Source organism: Anser anser (assembly GCF_964211835.1).
Source record: "Anser anser genome assembly, chromosome: 12".
NCBI lineage: Eukaryota > Metazoa > Chordata > Aves > Anseriformes > Anatidae > Anser > Anser anser.
The window spans coordinates 11,154,868-11,172,262 of NC_139733.1; the positions used below are offsets into that span (position 1 = coordinate 11,154,868).

At 55.4% G+C, this 17,395-nt stretch overlaps 1 protein-coding gene across 3 annotated transcripts in view; it reads left to right on the forward strand.

Annotated features, from left to right (window-relative positions):
* TWF2 (twinfilin actin binding protein 2) overlaps window positions 1–17,395 on the forward strand; it is a 34,893-nt gene that overhangs the window by 2,330 nt on the left and 15,168 nt on the right. The window contains exons 1-5 of one of the 3 annotated variants that reach the window (XM_083795321.1): window positions 5,204–5,654; window positions 9,158–9,235; window positions 13,748–13,926; window positions 15,888–15,983; window positions 16,913–17,017. In XM_083795321.1, coding sequence (XP_083651447.1) covers window positions 13,795–13,926; window positions 15,888–15,983; window positions 16,913–17,017 — 333 coding nt within the window. In that variant the 5' untranslated portion in view covers window positions 5,204–5,654; window positions 9,158–9,235; window positions 13,748–13,794. Of the gene's footprint in view, window positions 1–5,203; window positions 5,655–9,157; window positions 9,236–13,747; window positions 13,927–15,887; window positions 15,984–16,912; window positions 17,018–17,395 lie in introns of those variants that run through there. The other 2 variants (XM_083795322.1, XM_083795320.1) reach the window with 2 other exon arrangements.

Below are 17,395 nucleotides of genomic sequence, written 5' to 3' on the forward strand. Positions count from 1 at the left end.
GATGGCTCTCCGAAGCCGCTCGCTGCCTGTGCTGTGCGCCCTGTCCTCCAGGCAAAGCAGTTTTCTTGCTGCCTGAAGCTGCTGGGCGAGCGCCTGCGATGCAGAGCTGGGTCAGAGGCAGTCGGCACATCGGGGAACCCCACAAATGGTCTGGGTGTCTTTTGGTCTTCCCTGCCCTGGCACAGCGGTCGAATTAACTCCTTCCCTTGGCAGCAAGCTGACTCACTCTCAGATGAGAACTAGCAATCCCACTGCTGCTTTCTTCTCCTCTGCTGAGCATCTGAGCTCTGTTGTTTGCCAAGGAGGAGGGATTTTCCAGCTCTTCCCAGTTTCACAGGCCTCGTTATGAATTTTTTGGGGTATGCATTGCTTGTTTTTGTTTTTATTTTTCCCCTCTCCCATTTACAGAAAGGCATCTGCCATCCGGGGGAACTAGGATGGCACGCCCCAGTCAGCCCGGGGGGCTGGAGGTGGTGCAGGAGCTGTAGCCATGGGGCAGGTGGAGCTGTGGGGCACCCCCAGCAACAGGCGGAGGTGGGCATGAGGTTTCCTCCTGTCCTCAGCTTATGGCTAACGTCGGTGCCATCAGTCTGCCCCCAGTTGCTCCGTAGGAATAAAAGCTTTGTTTGCTGCATTCTGGATGCCTCCAGCGTCAGAGCATCCAGCGGGCACCTGAGGAAGACGTTGTGGATAATCGACCCAGCTCCATCTGTGAGCCCAGCTTTCAGTGGTAGCTCAAAAGCAAGAATTTGGTGTAAGTGGCACAGGGGAGGGCCGGGCCTGAATGCCTCAGAAACTCGAGTGACCTCCTTTTCCCTGCACAGCTGGCAGCAAGAAGCAGGCACGCCACGGGACGTGGGGAGGGAGGAGCATCACTGCTTTGTGTGTGCCGACTTTTTGGGAAAAGATATTTGGTCCTGGGAAGAGGGAGGCGATAGCGGCGCCTGCTCGGGTTGCAGGAACACGAGGGTGAAGAGTTTGGGGTGTTCGTCAGGGCTCAGCCTCTTGCCTCTGCCTTAAAGGCTAATTTTTGAGGTATCTGTGGCACCTCTCTCAAAGGTGCTGATGAGAAAACCGGGCTGCCACGGAGACTGCCCGGCTGGGGAGATGCCATAGAACAGCAGCTCAGCTGGCAGGGACCTTCGGAGATTATCCCCTCCGACTGCCTGACCGCTTCGGGGCTAACTAAAAGTTGTAGCATATTATTGCGGGCATTAGGAAGCTGGCAAGGGTTGCTGAGGGTTTTTTGTGGCTGGAAACCTGCTTTTTAGCTACTACGAGGATTTACTGGGTAGTTTTGCTGTCTCTTCTGCCCGGAGCTGTGATAGATGGGGACAGCACTCTCTGTCCTGGCAGGACTGGCTGTTGTGCTGTAATAAGGAGGTGCTGAACCAAGGCTTTGGCATGGGTGGGAAGTTACCCACTGTTTTTTGGTTACCTCTGGGTGCTCTTTCTTAACCTCCATCCAGAGAGAAAAAGTTACTTCGGGGTGATTTTTTTTTTTTCATCTGAAAAGAAAAAAAAATCAGTTTTGTAGTTTCTGTGGGAGACTGCAAATGCCTGTGTTCCGTCAACCAAAAAAAAAATAGAGTTTGGTTCCTGCTCTGCTTGGGGAGGGACAAGATGTGGGGCTGTAGGAGCGTGGGGATGACCTTCCCATGCCCACGTGTGGTGTCTACCACCTGCTTCTGTGTGTGGGGGGGAGGTAATTGTGAAACTGGAGAGCAAACGGGGAGCATAGGCGTATCTCCTATCCTGCTTTGTTTCCTAAATACGCTGAGCTCAGAGAGCTGGACCTTCCCTGGCCGTGTCCCCTCCCGGCCTGCCTGAAGCTGTGAGCAGACCCTGCAACACCGCACCTGGCAGGGGGTGGCGATGGTGTGGCTCCTGGGCTGTCCCCTGCCCATCCCCAGCAGGTCCCTCTGCCTGGCCACGCGGCCCTGGGGGGGCAGTGGCCCTGCAGGAGCTGCTGCGTCTGCTCGGAGGTGCAAAGACCACCTGCAAGAGCTTCCTGGCTCTTCAGTGAGAAGAAAGCCCAAGAAGGAAGAAGACGACTCCTCCTACTGCTTCCTTGGTCCCTTTGTCCTCCTGGCTGTGCTGGGCTGCCTGACTTTGATGGTGGCTTTGGGGATGGGAGGTAACTCACTAACCAGGTGCATCCCACTGTACCTTCAGCGGATGGAGAGGAGGGGTGCGTGGTCCTTGATGGGAAGGTCACTGGTGCGAATGTAGGGCTGGTGTGTGCCGGGAAGGAAAACGTTGCAGTGATGGGTTTGGCTAGGTGGTTCCCGTTATCTTGGTTCTGACGTTATGCTGTGCTTGCCCTGTGCCAGAAGCTGGATCCGGACTTGCAGCAGATGTGGTTGTAGGTCTGCTCTGCGGGAGGCAGGGAGGAGCCGGGGTGATAAGGCTTCCACTGAGGTACAGGAAGGGAAATGTCCCCGTTTCTGGCCTCCACACGGAGGAGAGGCCGTTGACCTGCTGCAAAGATGTCTTTGGGGAGCAGGTCCCCACTTGGCAGCAGCAGCTGCTTTTTCTGGGCTGAGCACCTGCATTATTGGGTCTGAAGGCTGCCCCATTGCTTGGGGTGACGGCAGGTGGCATGCCAGGCGGGTGACAATCAGCAATGCCCCAGCTCCTGGCCTCACTGCGCTTCGCAGCAAAGGCCAGACGAATGCCCTAGGCATATGCTAAACGTGGAGCAAATGCCCCCATGGCTCAGAAAGCGCAGAGGGAAGCTCTCACCCCTGCAGAAGTTCCATTCAAGCTGTAATTTTGAGGATGTGTAAATAATTAATGCCCCTGAAAGCTGTGGAGAAGAGGAAGTCCCTTGGAAAGTGTGTGTCAGGAGTCTCTAAATGCAACGAGATCACTACCAGGCTCCTGACACCTGCTCCAGTGCTCCCAGTTGTGCCTTTGCTCTTGGGAGACTGGGAGAGAAGAGGAGCAGGGACCAGCAAGGCGATTCCGGGGGTGAGGCAGCAGCATGCTTTGCTCTCGGCGGCTGCCAAATGGGTATTGCTGACCCCAGGGTGGGGAGGGGGAGGCCTGGCTCTGATCGGAAACTCGGAGATGCTGGAGTGGAGAGAAGATGGCTTCCCAGGGACACGCATGGAAAATTAGGTGCTGAGAGGCGAATGGCTTCACGGGAGTGAGCAAGTGGCTGGACGTCCCCAGACAGGATTTGCGATATGGCCAGGACTCATCCGCACGAAATCCTTCTGTGGAGCAGAGCCCAGCATCATGGAAAATTGGAACAAGCTTCCGTTGTGTCCTCTCTTGCTCAGAATGTTTTGCCCTTTCATTCTATTTTCTTCTGATGTCTGTAGCTTTTTTTTTTTTTTCCCAGATAAAAGAGTACCTGCAAGGATAGGTAGATATATATATATATTTTATGGTGAGAAATAAAATCCTCTTAGTGCTTCAGCCAGCCAGCCAAGCCTATCAGTGTGAAAGCGCTCAGTAGCAAGCAGGGTGAGCAGGTGGTGCACGATGGAGTTAGGCTGGAATGGACTGAACAGGAGCCATTTTAGCAGCAGCAGCAGCAATCCTGTGCCTGTGGCCGTCGTGCACTTCCATGGGGCTGGCCTCCGTGCCACGCGGGGAACTGCGGGTGCTGTGCCCCTGGCTGGAGGGGCTGCGGCACTGAAAGGGAAGCAGCTGCTTGGAGTTGCTTCAACTTGAGGATTATGTCTGGAGGATGAAAGATTGATGGCCAGAGGCTCGGGTTTCCTGTCAGGAGGACGAAGGGGACTCGACATATTCAGAGAGGCATCTGTTTCAGGGAGCATGTATTATTGATCCGGGAGCACTGAGCTGTCGTGCAGACGGGGGGCGAGCGGGAGGGCTGAAGCGTGCAGAGCTTTGGGGTGAGCATCGAGCTCCGTCACCTCCATCCCTGGCGGGTCCGGTCCCCCGGGGCTCCCCCAGGTGCTGTGCAGGCAGCGGCTCTTCTAACGCCATCACGTCCGCGGGGGGAGGCCGGCCGGCATCACTCAGCGGTGCCTGTCCCTCATGGTTCGGGCTGCCGGTGATCCCGGGGAGAGGGAGCAGAGCGGTGGCGTGCCGCGCCTTGGGCCTTGTTACAGCCCAGCTCTTCTCAGATAAGCTGTTTGGGGCTGTAAACGTTGGAAAGGATCGACTTTGGGCCCGGCTTGGGGTGGTGCCCAGCCTCTCAGCATTTTCAGCTGATGAAAGACATCAGGCCCCGCACTAAAATCTCCGGGGGACAGGCCCCGTACCAGAGACGAGCAGCCCAGTCAGGCTGCGAGAGGCGTGTTTGCCGAGCAGGCCCAACAACGTGGCCACTGCGCACGTCCAGCACGTTGTGCTGGCAGCTGAATGTTTCAGCACGTCGTGAATGCAATGTGGGCAGCTCATCCGCAGACGGGTGGGAGAGGGGAGGCGTTGCATGGCTCGGGCTGGCCGGAGGCAGTTTCTGGGCTCACCGAAACACGAGGCCTGATGTATTGTCCCGTGTGGTGGGAGGTGCAGGGGGAGGCGCGGGCACTCGCACCACGCTTAGCCTTCTGCGGGGCTCCTGGTCAAAGTGGGCTCTCCGTGAGGAGGGTCCACGGCAGGGCTTTGTTGGAGAAAGACCAGAAGGTTTCTTCAGATGCCACTGAGCCTGCCCTGCCTCAAAGCAGCAGCATCCCTGGCCAGTTTCTGGAGGTCTTTCAGGCTGGGCAGGGATGGAGGCATCATGGTTTGGTCACCATCCTTACGAGACTTCCCAAGTGCTGAGGTGGGACCTCAGATCGTGTGGCTGTTCGGGTTGAAAACCTGGTACAATTTGCTGCTCACTGTTTTTCTTCTCTCGGAGCTGACCAACCCTGGTTCCTTCAGGCTTGCCCTGCACTCTGCGCTCCCACAGCTGCCATCTGTTGGGCACTCGCGGTGTGCCTGTGCCTTTCTCCTTGCATGATGCCGAGCCTGGATGCGTTGTTCCTGCTGAGCCCGAAGCCTTGTCAGCACCAAATAACACGGCTGAGCTTGAGAGCCATGCTCTTGTTTGTGCCTTGGCGAATGACTTTGCCTGCAGTGACATGAAGCAATTAACCTGTGTCTGGCTTGCAACCCAGCGTAACCCTCTCTTCTCCGGAGTGGCTGGACCCTCCGTCTGTGCAGGTTGCTCTCCTACTGTGGTATTTTGCTTCCTATTGAGTTTCATCCTATTTCTTTTTTTCCAGCCTGTTTCTCCAATCTGCTGAGAGTACGGGGAATTCTCCTTGTCTTCCAGTGCACACTTGCACCTCCTCTAGCTTCCCAACTTTCATCTGCAGAAAACGCTATTACAGTTGCCAGAGCTGATCATGGAAGTGTGGACTGTAACCGGACCCACAACAGATCCCCAGGAGTTCTTGCTTGATCCAGCCTTTAGTAACTTTCAGAGCGAGTTATCGGCACGGTTTTGTGCTGGTGCTGTAGGGGTTCACCAACACCACAGCTTTTGAAACTTCAAGACACATAGCAAGCTGCGATCCTCGAAGCGCCCTGCTTTTGCCTGGCCTGCAGGCTGGTGGCTCTGCTGGAAGAAGTTAGGTTGGTGTGATGCAAGTTGTCCTCAAGGGATCCCTGCTGGCTGCAGCCCAGCGTGTGTTTGTTTCGGGACTGATGGGTTGTTCCGGGGTTTTCCAGGAACCCCTGCTAAGCGGGTGAGTTTGCTTGCCCCTTCCCCGCCCTCCCCTTCTAAGGCAGGAGACGTGTGTAGCCTGCCCCATCTCAGCTCCATTGCTCCTCCCTTCCCTGACTTGCAGCTCTGCAATCTGTGCAGCTCACGAGCTCCAGCCAGCTGGAAAGCACCTGCCTCACCTGAGCGCTCTCTAAACCACCGTTCCCCATGGTCATGCCCTCTTTGCCGTGGGTATCAGCCAGGCTCGCTGCCTGCACGCCGTCGGCTCGCCCCAGCAGCCGCGTCACTGCGGGGATTGGTGCAGATCCTGGCTGACGTCGGGTGTGCTGGTGTGTGCCCAGCTTCTCCTTCCTCTCCTCCTCTCCCACCTTGTCTTGTTGTCAAATGCTGATAGGGAAGCGTCAGGAGTAAAGCCAGTTCTTGTGATTTACCCTGAGTGGCCTCTTCCCATCCCGAATGGGGAAGGTGCAGAGGTGTGAGCACAAACTGATTTCCCTGAGGAACTGCCCACAGTAAGGATCTTTTCTTGGCTTGCCTCCATACTCACCCACCTCCTGCCCCTCTGACCTCCTGTGGCTCCAGATGCCTTGCAGATGCTCTTGTTTGATTACATGCAGGGTTTTCAGCCCTCGAATTGCATCCGAGAGACTCCCCTGCTCTCTGTGTCACCCCACACCTTGGGGCAAAGGTGCTGCTCACCTCCATCTCCAGGGTAAGGCCTCTTCCCTTCGCCCTGCTTTTCTTCCAGAGCAGGATGTGGACTTTAATATTAATATTTCAGGCACGCAAGCTGTCTCATCAAGTCTGCTGTGCCAATTAAGTCATAATCATGCTGTAATGAAACAGTGGCTGAGTTCATGCCGAAAGCCTTCACAGCTAGCTTGTTCCTTTTCCTCTTCCCTGGGTTTTGCTCTGTGTTGCAAGAGACAGAAGGGAATGCCAAAGACACCCCAGTGACTTTTTTTATTTAATGAAAATTACTTTTTTTTCAGCAGAATTAAAGAACAGAAATCTATTTTTTTTTTTTTGAAGGTTCTGATGCTGTCTTCTCTGGAAAGTGCTCCTCCTCTTGGCAGACCTTGCAGTGCTTCTCGTTGGGCAGCAGGGTCCTCAGGAAGCGTGCATGCTTTTCTGTACCTGCTTAAATCCTTCTGTCTGTGCAGAAAGTGCCAGTGCCTGGTCTGTCAGTCCGATGGTTTTGGCCAGTCCCACCATTTCCAGGTGCAGGAGGCGTACACTTGCCCAGTCTCCTGGCTTTCCCGAGCCCTGCACGCCCTTGGTCTCTAGAAAGGGTGGGTCCATCTGCAGGGATTTGCAAGCCTGTTAGCACCGCAGGGCTTTTGTCTCTCTTCTCAGCAGCTGATGCTGTAGGAATATCCAAGGCCAACGTTGTTATTCCCTGTTTTGGCAGTGCCGTGAGTGAAGCTTACTGCTTATTAGGACCTTTTGGCTCTTGTGCTACGTTTCCTGGGCGTATGAACATCTCTTTTTCTCCTCCTCTTCCGCCCTGGGAGAAACCTCTTGTATTTGCAACAACCGCAGATGCTGCCGGAAGGAAACAGCCTGTCTCAACAGGGAAAGGGCTAAAAATAACCGAGCCGCCTTGGGTGGTACTGGTGGGAGCGGGCTGAGCGGCGAGCTGCTGCTGGGAGAAGAGAAAGGTCTGAGCAGGCGTGCTGCAAACTGGGGGAGCTGCGTGCCTTGATGCTGACAGGGGGGAAAGAAAGGGTGGTTTTTCTAAAATCGTCCTGCTTGGGTGTAATCTCTGGGTTTCTTTGTGACCTCTGCTGTTTGCAGAACACCAGCCTGGGAGCTGGTTCCATTCGTGCCTTTTCTCTGCGCAGAAGAAGGGAAGGGAGAACCTCAAGATCTCTGACCGGGACGGTTCTTGAGCTGGTGAAGCAGATGCAGCTCAGATTTGTCACACGGGAGGGGGGAAAACCAGTCTGCACCAGCCACCCTGCTGGTGGCCCACACAAGGCATGGGGCTCCGTGGGATATCCCCTTTCGGTGCTGCTGCTGGGTCCAAGCATGGGTCCTGGTGCAGCCTAAGTGGGGTGTCTGCCTGGCGAGAAGCATCTCTTACTTTTGCATTGCTGGTTTCTGCGGTATTTCTATTGAGTGCTGGAGCTCTCTGCAGCTTTTAAGTCACAGGAATGGGATCTTCCAGCCAGGTTCCCCTGGAATCAACACCCTGACTGGGTACCCGTTCCTTTAAAATGGGTGCGCACAGAGCAAGGCTGGGGAAGAAGATGTGCACCAGCATGAAAGGGTCTGTTACATGGGGTGCATGGGTGGGAGGAGCGAGCAGGGACCCGGCTGGAGAGAAATGCAGAGTCTGGGTTGCACGTGGGAGCCTGATGGGGGCTGAAATGAGTGAGTGGCTCCAGGGGTCCTCAGGGAGCCTGAGGCTGTCGGGCAGCAAGGCAAATTTGGGCGCTGCCAACAGAGGCAGGTAAGAAGCGCAGAAAATGAGTACTGTTTGCACTTCCACGTGCTGCCCTTGTGAGCCTCCTGGTGACAGGCAGCCACTGACTGCCTTAGCCTGGGTTCCAGGTGAGGTTCAAACCCTGTCGGTCCCAGCTCTCCAGGCAGGATCCCTGCAGACCTCCCGCTCTCTGGGGCAGAGAGATGCTCTGTCCCCTGGGGCTTCCCTCTCCAAGCTGCATCTCTTTGGCGTTGCCTTTGCCCGAGGGCCTGCAGGTAGAATATCCCTGGTGGGGTGGGGAGATGTGTGCCTGTGGTGCCTCCAGGTTGAGTAATGCCAACTGTGGGCTGTCACTTAGGTATCTGTCTACTGCCAGAGCCTGATGGTCCCTTCTGATGGGACAACGAAGTTGTCTGTTCCCAGCGGTCAAGGGGGATATGGAGGAGTGTGGCTCCACACCGAGTTTTCCAACAGCCTTGTAACCAAAGCCCTGCAGGCTCCGGAGCAAAATTTGCAGGGTGCCATCGCCTGCCGCTGCAGGTTTGCAAGCGGGGAGCGCCCTGAGGTTCTTTACCTGCTGGAGGATTTCAAACTGGTGTCTCTGGTTTGGACCCATCCTGGTGCGTGGCGTCAGAGCTCAGCAGCATCCCCGCTGCGCATCGTGAGCCCCGGACGTCAGAGCTCTGCCTGTTGTGACATCTTCCAGCCACCCTGTATGCAAACCTCGCAGCTCTGTAAAGTTAATAAACTTGTCACTTGAGCTCTGCCCGCCTGCACTGGCCAAGCCATCATCTAAATTTGGGTGATTATGTTCACCCAGGCCAAGTATCAAGTTATCTGGATCACATGTGCTCCCAGCTGCTATTTAACTCTGAAGCCTCAGGGAGACGCAGCACTTTACTTCCACTGATGAGGCCAGCTGTTTGGATTTTGTAGTATTATTTTTATTAAAACTCTTTTGGCACCAGTGATTTTTTTTTTTAATTTTTTATTATTTTCAATTTCTCTCCTGCCAAGTTGCCTGTCCCCACAGCCCATCAACAAGCAGCGCCTGCTTTGCCTGTTAAATCTGATCACAATGTTTCTGGTTCTTTCAGCCACCACGGAGTTAAGGGACTTTTTTGCCAGAGCCCGAAATGGTTCGGTTCGGCTCATCAAGGTCATCATTGAGGACGGTAAGCCCCATTTTTAAGTGCTTTGATTCACCCTATACCAGCTCTGTAGTTCGCCTCTCCTCCTTTCTTTCCTCTTTGTCACCGTGGTCAAACGTGCCAAAGAAGAGCTTGCGTTTCTGGAAACACCGTACAAAATCCTGCCGGGGCTTCCTGGCACACAGCAGACTGCTGCGGGGTTGGGGTGAAATACAAGCATAAAATTCATGTGAGCTGGTGAGCGAGCTCTTGGCAGCAACAGCCTTAGAGCCTCTGCCAGAGCGGCTTTGCTGTGCTACCGTAGCTTGGGAAAAGCAGTGCCTTTGCTTTCCGCTGACTTTGGACCAGCTCTTCTCAATGCTGGTGCCTTCTCTTGCTAAAGGGAGGCGGTGCTGGGTGCTGGGCAGCTTTGAGTGAGGCGTGTTGTTTTGGGGAGCCCAGCGAGAGGCTGCTGTGCTGGCACAAACACAGGAGAAGGGGGTGGCAGCCTCCCAGAGCAGTGGAGCAGCCCATGCCCCTTGCAGTGAGGGAGAGGGTCCAAGGACGTTCAGGAGCGATGTGCAGCCTGTCCCACGGCTGTCTGTCCTACTTGGATGTGGCATCCCGAACCAGGCAAGCAGATGCCTTGCCCCAGGTGCAAGCAGAAGTGGGCAGGAGGCTGCGCTTGGCCCTGTTTGCAGGCTCTCTGCAGCTCTTTAGAACAGCTGCGGGGGCTCTTCAGTGCCCCCAGTTCCAGTGTCTGCTCTGTTCTGCCGCCGCTGTGCTGCGTGTAGCCGTTTGCAGGCTGTGGCCCGGCAAAAGGTGACTTTGGCCTCAATATTGATCAAATAAGCAAGTGGAACAGTGCACTGATTTAGCATCCCAGCAGGGAACCTCCACGGTGTAGGTTTTCTGTAGCCTCAGCCTGGTGCGATTACATATGGATGCCTTGTGTCGCGGTGAACGCACGAGGTTACTGCCCTGCTGAGCTGCTGTCACTGGTCACGGCTGGGCCATCAGGCCCAAGGTGGCATCAGCCAGTCTGGAGCTCAGCAGCCGACTTCACGTCCGTACCCTGCCTTCTTCTGGTGCCTCAGCACTGCGCTGGGGGATGTCCCACGCCCGTGTCCAGCTCTCTGTGTCTGGCTGAATGTTAGGAGCTGGAGTAAAACAAGCAAGACCCCACTGACTGCAGATGTGCAATTTGTGCTTCAGCCTGGAGCTGGATGGTGCTCGGGGAGCAGCCCTCAGAGGGTCTGGGAGGTGAAGAGCCCCTCCTGGGAGAGGGATGTGGCCTGGGCTTGGAGCACGGGGGACATGGCGGCAGTGCCACCGCAGAGTTCGCCGGTGTTGGCTCTGTCCTCAGCACGATTACTCCTTCCCTGCGTGCTGGGTTGCTACGTCTGCTTCATCGATGGGAGCCAGGAGCATCTTCAATAATTTTGCTCTCTTGTCACCATTTGCTTTTAAAAAGCGTGAACCAGGGTCCTGTTAGGATAAATCACAGAAGCCCAGCCTGTAGTTAGAGTGCGAGGCCTCGTGCTGTTGGCTTTGGGTTGTGGCTGACGACAGCAGCAAGGACGACTTTTTACCATCAATGGAAACCACGTCCCACCAGCCCTGCTCTGGCTGAATGGGCTATATTTATCTGCGTGATGTGTCATTGTCAGCAGCTGCCTTGTACGCCAGCCTTGCCTGGCGGTGAGCAGGAGAGCTGGGAGTACCTCTGTGCCCGAGGGGCTCGGTCTGCTGGGGGCAAGTCAGCGGTGGCCCCACCAGCCTGGCTCGGGGACCCTTGGGACGAGTCGCTTAGCCCCTCCGTGCCACCGCTCCGCTCTGTAACCTCGCTGCAAGAGGAGCCTCCTGCTCTGCTCGTGGGTGCAGAGGACCCTCTGCCCTGCAGGGCAGGGCTGCAGGGGATTTGGGGCGCTTCGGTGCGTCAGGAGTGGGTGCAGAGAGACCTGAGCGAGGACCCGACGGCCGTGCAAGCTGGACGTGCCGAACACCTGCAGAGCAGTGACGCTTCCTTAGCGTCATCTCGGGCCGTCGCTGTGAGCTCAGCTCCATGCCGAGGCTCAGCAATGTTTTCCTGGCCTGAGAGTGACTTGTGGTCCAAAACATTTTTAAATGATGGGGGAAATCTGCTCTAGTCACTCCGCGGTGTCCATGGGTTTCTTGACATGCTTTGCTGGGTCCTGCCCCAGCAGGTTTCTGGTTCTTTGCACAAAAGTGGCGCTGTGCGGTAGTCTTGCGGCTGCCTGTCTCCTGTGATGTCCCCGTGGGGACCGATGCTTTGCACGGGCATTTCAGAGCAAAGCTGCCTGCGTACAGCTGGGTGCTGGGCACCTCTTGAGGGTCAGCAGTGCTCCCAGGGTGCTGCAGAAAGAGGTGGCAACAGTCTCCATCACTACCAGTGACGGTTTGGTGAAGCGCTGCAGCTTTTAGTTTCCCTTTTCTGACGCTTTCCAAGCTAATGGGAACGCCAGCCGTGGGAGGCTGCTGCAGTGTTTGCCTTTGCTGCAGGGGCTAGGGAGGAAAATTTGCCCTGAAGGGATCAAGCTGAGCTGCAGGGAGTCAGTGGGAGGAAGCAGAATAAGTCGCAGAGCAAACGAGGGAGGCTGAAAAGGGCGATGCTGCAGATGGTCCTGTGGAGGGTGCTCTCTGGGGATGGTGGGCACTTGGGATTTGATCCACAACTCTCCCCTTCTTCAGCAGTAACAGAGGCGCTCGCAGCTCTCCATCACTCGCTGCTCGTGGCTGCTCAGAGCTCCTGCCCACGCCGGCTTTGAGGAGAGGTGATGCAATTCAGGAAGTCCTGCTGGCTCTGCAGAGAGAAGTCACAAGTGCAAACACACTTCTGTTCTTTTTTTTTTTTTTTTAATTTCTAAATAAGTTCCGTGTTTCCCAGAATCTGCCGACTAAGACAATCCTTGCAGCTATTCAGCTCCACTTTGCAGGGCTGGAGGTGGGTGCCGATGCTGGCACTGGTATGGCATTTTGGGCATTTTCTGCCTAAGGAACACCTGGATGCTGCTGGCTCTTGAGGACCCTGCTGGGTCTGGCTCAAACGCAGCCCAATTCACCTGCAGTGAATTTATTGGGCCTGACTGCCTCGTGCATAAGATGCTGGGACACCTAGCAGATGGGAGTAGTTAGGAGCTGCCAGTAGGTTTGGCCAGGTGAAATTTATTGTGGTCTCTGGGAGCCTAGGTCTTGGGGCTTTGCAAAAAGCCATGTCCTTTTGCATGTCTGCTTTGTGGTTTTTAAGGGTACATTGAGGTTTTTATGCTTTTTTGTCCTTGCTTTCTCCAAACAGGTGGTTTTGTTGAAGATAAAGTATTTTCAGTACCCTTTTCTGTGCTGAAAAGTGCAGGCTGGGGATGGCAACTCTGTGGAGCAGCGCTGGCAGAGCAGCTCTAGGCAAGCTGCTAACTGTCCTGCAGCTCGAGGCCTCTTTTCTTTCCTGCAAATTGGATGGGGGAACATTTGCTAAAAACAGCTCTCGGGTTTAGGGTGCCCTGCAACCCAGGAGCAGACCCACGATGAGTGCGAAACCTCACTGCTGCGCTTCAGGCACGCAGAAACGTGCTGTTCCTGCCTTATCAGAGCTCTTGTGAGTGGGCTTTGGAGGGAGCAGACAGAAGCTGGCTCCCTCCTGGGAAAGCTGTCTTGGTGGAGGAGTTGGCTCCGAGGTGGTGGGACCACATCTGCTGCGAGTGTTTTGAGTTGCACTGGTGTTTGTTCTTGTCATTACACCCCTGAAGGCCCTTGCCTGTAGCACCTGGCCCTCAAATCATCACAGCTGTACAGGGCGGTGTTTTGGAGGGAGGGGGGGAAACTGCTGCCTGGAGGGAAGCACCCCTGGCTGACGGTACTGCAGGGTGGGAGTAAGTTACCCCAGGCCTGGAGTGGCAAACCCTTTATTCTCTGCTTTGATTCTCTCAGATGTTTCTTTGTGTGTTTGTTTTATGATGCCTGCGCTGATGTTTAAGTCCCAGCACCGCACTGTCCAGCTTGCTGTCCTCTCGTTTGCTGCTTCCAGCCCCATCGATGCTTGCGTAGCAGGGAAAAAATACTCTCCGGACACTTGAGATGCTACCATGTGCGTGAAATATGTAGGTCACTTCCAGAGACTTGGGCTGTCCTGGCAGCACAGCCTGCTGCAGGGGGGCACAGTGGGGACCCCAAGCTCCTTTTCCCCCAGAGCAGGGGTTTTGACACATCTTAGGTTACAGGGCCTCTGGTAAGAGCAACTTTGGCTCAGCTTTGGCTCATCTTCCCGGCTTGCTTGGCTTTTGCTATGGGCATTTTTATTTTTCTCAGCACTCAAAATCTGCCCTGACGTGGTTCCTTGTGAGGTCCTCACCAAGCCCAGCTGAAGACAGAGGAGGAATGTACACGTGTGCATGCTCCAACACCTTGATCTGGTTCTCCGCAGAACGGGGTCGTTCTCAGCGCTGGAGTCGCGGCGAGCCCTGGCCGAGCCGTTCTGCAGCCCTGGAGGTGAGCTAAGCCTGGCCTTTGCATAACGCTGTCTTTTCTTCCTTCTCCTTCCAGAGCAGCTCGTTCTGGGAGCGCACAAAGAGCTGTCCCGGCGCTGGGACATGGACTACGATGCCTTCGTGCTGCCCTTGTTGGATGAGCAGCAGCCGTGCTATGTGTTATATCGCCTGGACAGCCAGAATGCCCAGGGCTACGAGTGGCTCTTCATCTCCTGGTCCCCTGACAACTCCCCGGTAAGCTTCGCTCTCTGGTCACCTGTGCGCGAGGATTTGTGGCACTGACTTGTCTGGGAGCAGAGGGCAGCAAAGGCACGGCTGGGGCTGAGGAGTGAAGGAGGTGTGAGCCAAGGCAGCCGACTTTGCGCTGAGCCTGAGGAGGAACATTCGCGCCCTCCATCGCTGCGCCTCAGCTGAAGAGAAGTAGAGACCACGCAGATTGCTTTTGGGGACGGGAGTATTTCTTAAGACAGCAGTGTGTGCAGGATCGCCTCCTTGTCCTTGCGGCGCTGCGTGACGATGCAGCTGGGCCCGGGGAGCTGTAGGCGCCCTGGCGGGAAGGGGACGCCTCCGCCCTGGCCAAAAGCACCACTAGGAAGGGCTGGCTTGTGGGGCAGGCCCTGGCACCAAGTCCTCGACACGAGACCTGATGTGCCGGAGCTCATGGCCCACCTCCGGGCCCTCGCCTCCCCAGCCCAAGCTCTTGGCTGTGCCTTGGAACTGGGCTGTCCCAAAAACCACCCTTAAATGGGCCGTGGATGGCCGCTTCCCTCCGAGGTGCAGGACTGTAGGGCAGCAACGACACCTGCTGGCTCTTGGGCTGTTGTTGGTGTTTCTGCAGCGTGCGGCGGTGTCCCTAGGGCATCTCACGGTCTGGAAGCTACCATGAGAGAGAGGTTGCTTGTTTTACCCTTGTCAGGAAGGTGAAACCTTAAGGCAGCATCGGAGAGACGGTGCAAAAAGGACAAAGTTGCATTTGATGCTAGTGTAGGGTATTTCAGAAGTATGGTTTATTGTTTGGAAAACGCTGTTTTGCTGAGCACATCTCCCTAATGGGCTTCCAGCAAGCATAAAATTGTCCTGCTGCGTTGACAGCCACTGTCATCGGGTGGGTATTCGACAAAACATGGAGGGGCTCGTTGCAGAGGAACTGGGGAGCGCTTGCAAATGTTCTCCCCTGAGCAGGGTTTTGCAGGAGAAGTGCTGGTGGATGGAATCAGCGTTTTTCTTTGTCAGCAGGAAGTTTTCATTCGAAATGTGTGTTCCCTTATGTCAGCCCAGCAGCAACAAAACCAAACCCCTCAGTACCGTTGTCTCATAGTTCATCACTGGTTGTTGGTTCACGGGTGGGATTTTCCAGCTGTGTTCCAGGGCAATGTGTCCAGTATGTCCTCAGGAGCTTTGTTCCTCGTAGAAGCGCTGGCTGAAGCACACAACACCCTTTGACAGGGTGTCCGTCTGCTTTTAAGGGACTCCAGCAGTATTTGCACCTTCACTCAGGTGCCACGAAGAACGTTGTGACGGATGTTCCAGAGCTCTGTGATAAGACAGCAAAGTACAGAATAAACCAGCGGGCTGTGGATTGCGGCCAGAGCTTATCAGGGCTGCGGCATGTGTGTGCATACATGCGCAGTCACAGAAATAGAGCTGATAGGTTTTCCTGGTGGCCCTGTGCCCACTCTGTGCTTGGAGCAATCCCCTGGAGCTGGAGATGCTGCAGTTAGAAATGAGGCTTAGGTAGAAACCAGGCGGTTGTTTCCAGGTGGTTTGTAGTACAGTTTTCTGTGGTGCAAGTAGCTACTGAGGGGTTTCTGCTCCAAGGGAGAACCTGGGTTCTCTGCATCAGTTCTGGTTTTGTGTGTGTGTGGGTAACCAGAACAGCCCATGGTTAACGAACGTGAAACAACAAGCACGGAGGTGACGTTGTTCCTTGTCGTGCCACAGAGTTCCTGGAGCAAGCCAGCTCCCGGGGATGGGTCGAGTAGCAAGTGACAACATCAGATGTGGTTTTAGTTGCAAACGGAAGCGGTGGCGTGCTGAGATTGTAACCAGGTAGGCTAAACTTTGGGAAGGCAGTGCTGCAGCCATCGATGGGCAGGGGGGAAACGGAGAACATCGGGTGCCTCTTGGGTGAAGGTGGTGCTCTCCAGTCCCACCACCTCCCTCTGACCGTGTTTGCTGTCTCCCTCCTTGCGCAGGTCAGGCTGAAGATGCTGTATGCCGCAACCAGAGCAACGGTGAAGAAGGAGTTTGGAGGGGGGCACATAAAGGACGAGATGTTTGGAACAGTAAAGGTACAGACGTGGTTCCTGCAAAGTCACACTCCCCCCTCAAGCCTGTTGGGTTAATAAAAGCTGAGCTTCAGGAGCCTGCCCAAAACTCAGTGCTGAAGTCAGGTGGGACGTGGGGTGCTGGCATTTGGGGAGGGCAGCACTGAGGTTTTGCCCCTGCTGCTTTGGTCTCCTGGTAGTTTGCTGCCACTTTGTGTGACAAGGGGTTGGCTGTTCAGGCATGGAGAGGCTGCAGAGGTGGCGGGGTTGGCTGTGATTGTGAAAGAGGTGGGAGGAAGGCTCTAGAGAGGTCCAGACGTTTATGTTTAAAGAGAAAAGAAGTGGCACGCAGCAGCAGCGTCACTCCAGCAGAAGGCTGTTGTGGAGCCAGAGCAGTTGCAGCAATGTGACTGCACTTCTCTGTCTGGCAGCAGTTGGTGGGAGGTTCTCCTCCTATTTTCATAGGCTTTGTGCAAAGGGAACTACATTTTAAGGGCCTCTGAGGCATCAGACCTTTTCTAGGTCTTAGGGTACCTGCACTGGTACTGATGGGAACCATTGAGCATCTCCAGCTGCTGCCACCCTGCTTCACATCCCCTCTCTGCTGCACTCAGGCTGCGATCTCCCTCTTTCCTTCTTGCTTTTGTGCTCATAAGCTTCGCTCATCGCCCAGAGAGGCCACGCTGCTGCAGCGAAGGTCGCAGGTGTGCTGCAGGCATCCAGAGCGGGGTGGGGTGGCCCGAACAGGCAGAGCTTAAATCAAAGGTGGGATTTGCAGGGAGGTGTCGGAGAGCGTAACTCAGACTGACCTTACACCTCAGCAAGGAGAATGCCAGAGACCAGTTCGGGAGCTCTGACACGCCATCGGGACTGGGGTCGCGTCCAGCGCTGCCCTGCCCGCTGCATGGCAGTGACCACCCCTGACGCTTTCCTTCCCGTCTGTCTGCCTGCAGGAGGACGTGTCCCTGAGCGGCTACCAGAAGCACGTCTCCTCCTGCTCTGCGCCCGCCCCGCTGACTGCAGCCGAACAGGAGCTCCAGCAGATCCGCATCAACGAGGTGCGCGTCCTCCCGGCCCCGCTCCGCGGCGTGGGCTTCCTGGGGGCCCAGGGGTGAGCGTGTCTGGGCTGAGCTTGGGGCTACAAAGGTGGCTCGTTCTTACAAAGCTTTCTCACACCTATGCTCTTTAGCCCGTGCCTGAACTTGCCGAGGTGGACCAAGTGTCTGTGTGGTCTCGTGCTCAATTTGATGGTGTAAAGAGGAATTTACAGACTTTTTCCTCACTAGGACACAAGCTCAGATATCTGCTTTGCTTGCTGTAATTGGCAATTAGAAGACAGTTTGAGGCTGAAAGCAGGCAGTGTTATCTAGTCTTCAGGTATTGGGGCAAAACCCGGAGTTGAATGTGAATTTGGGGGGAAATCAGGAAGAATTCTG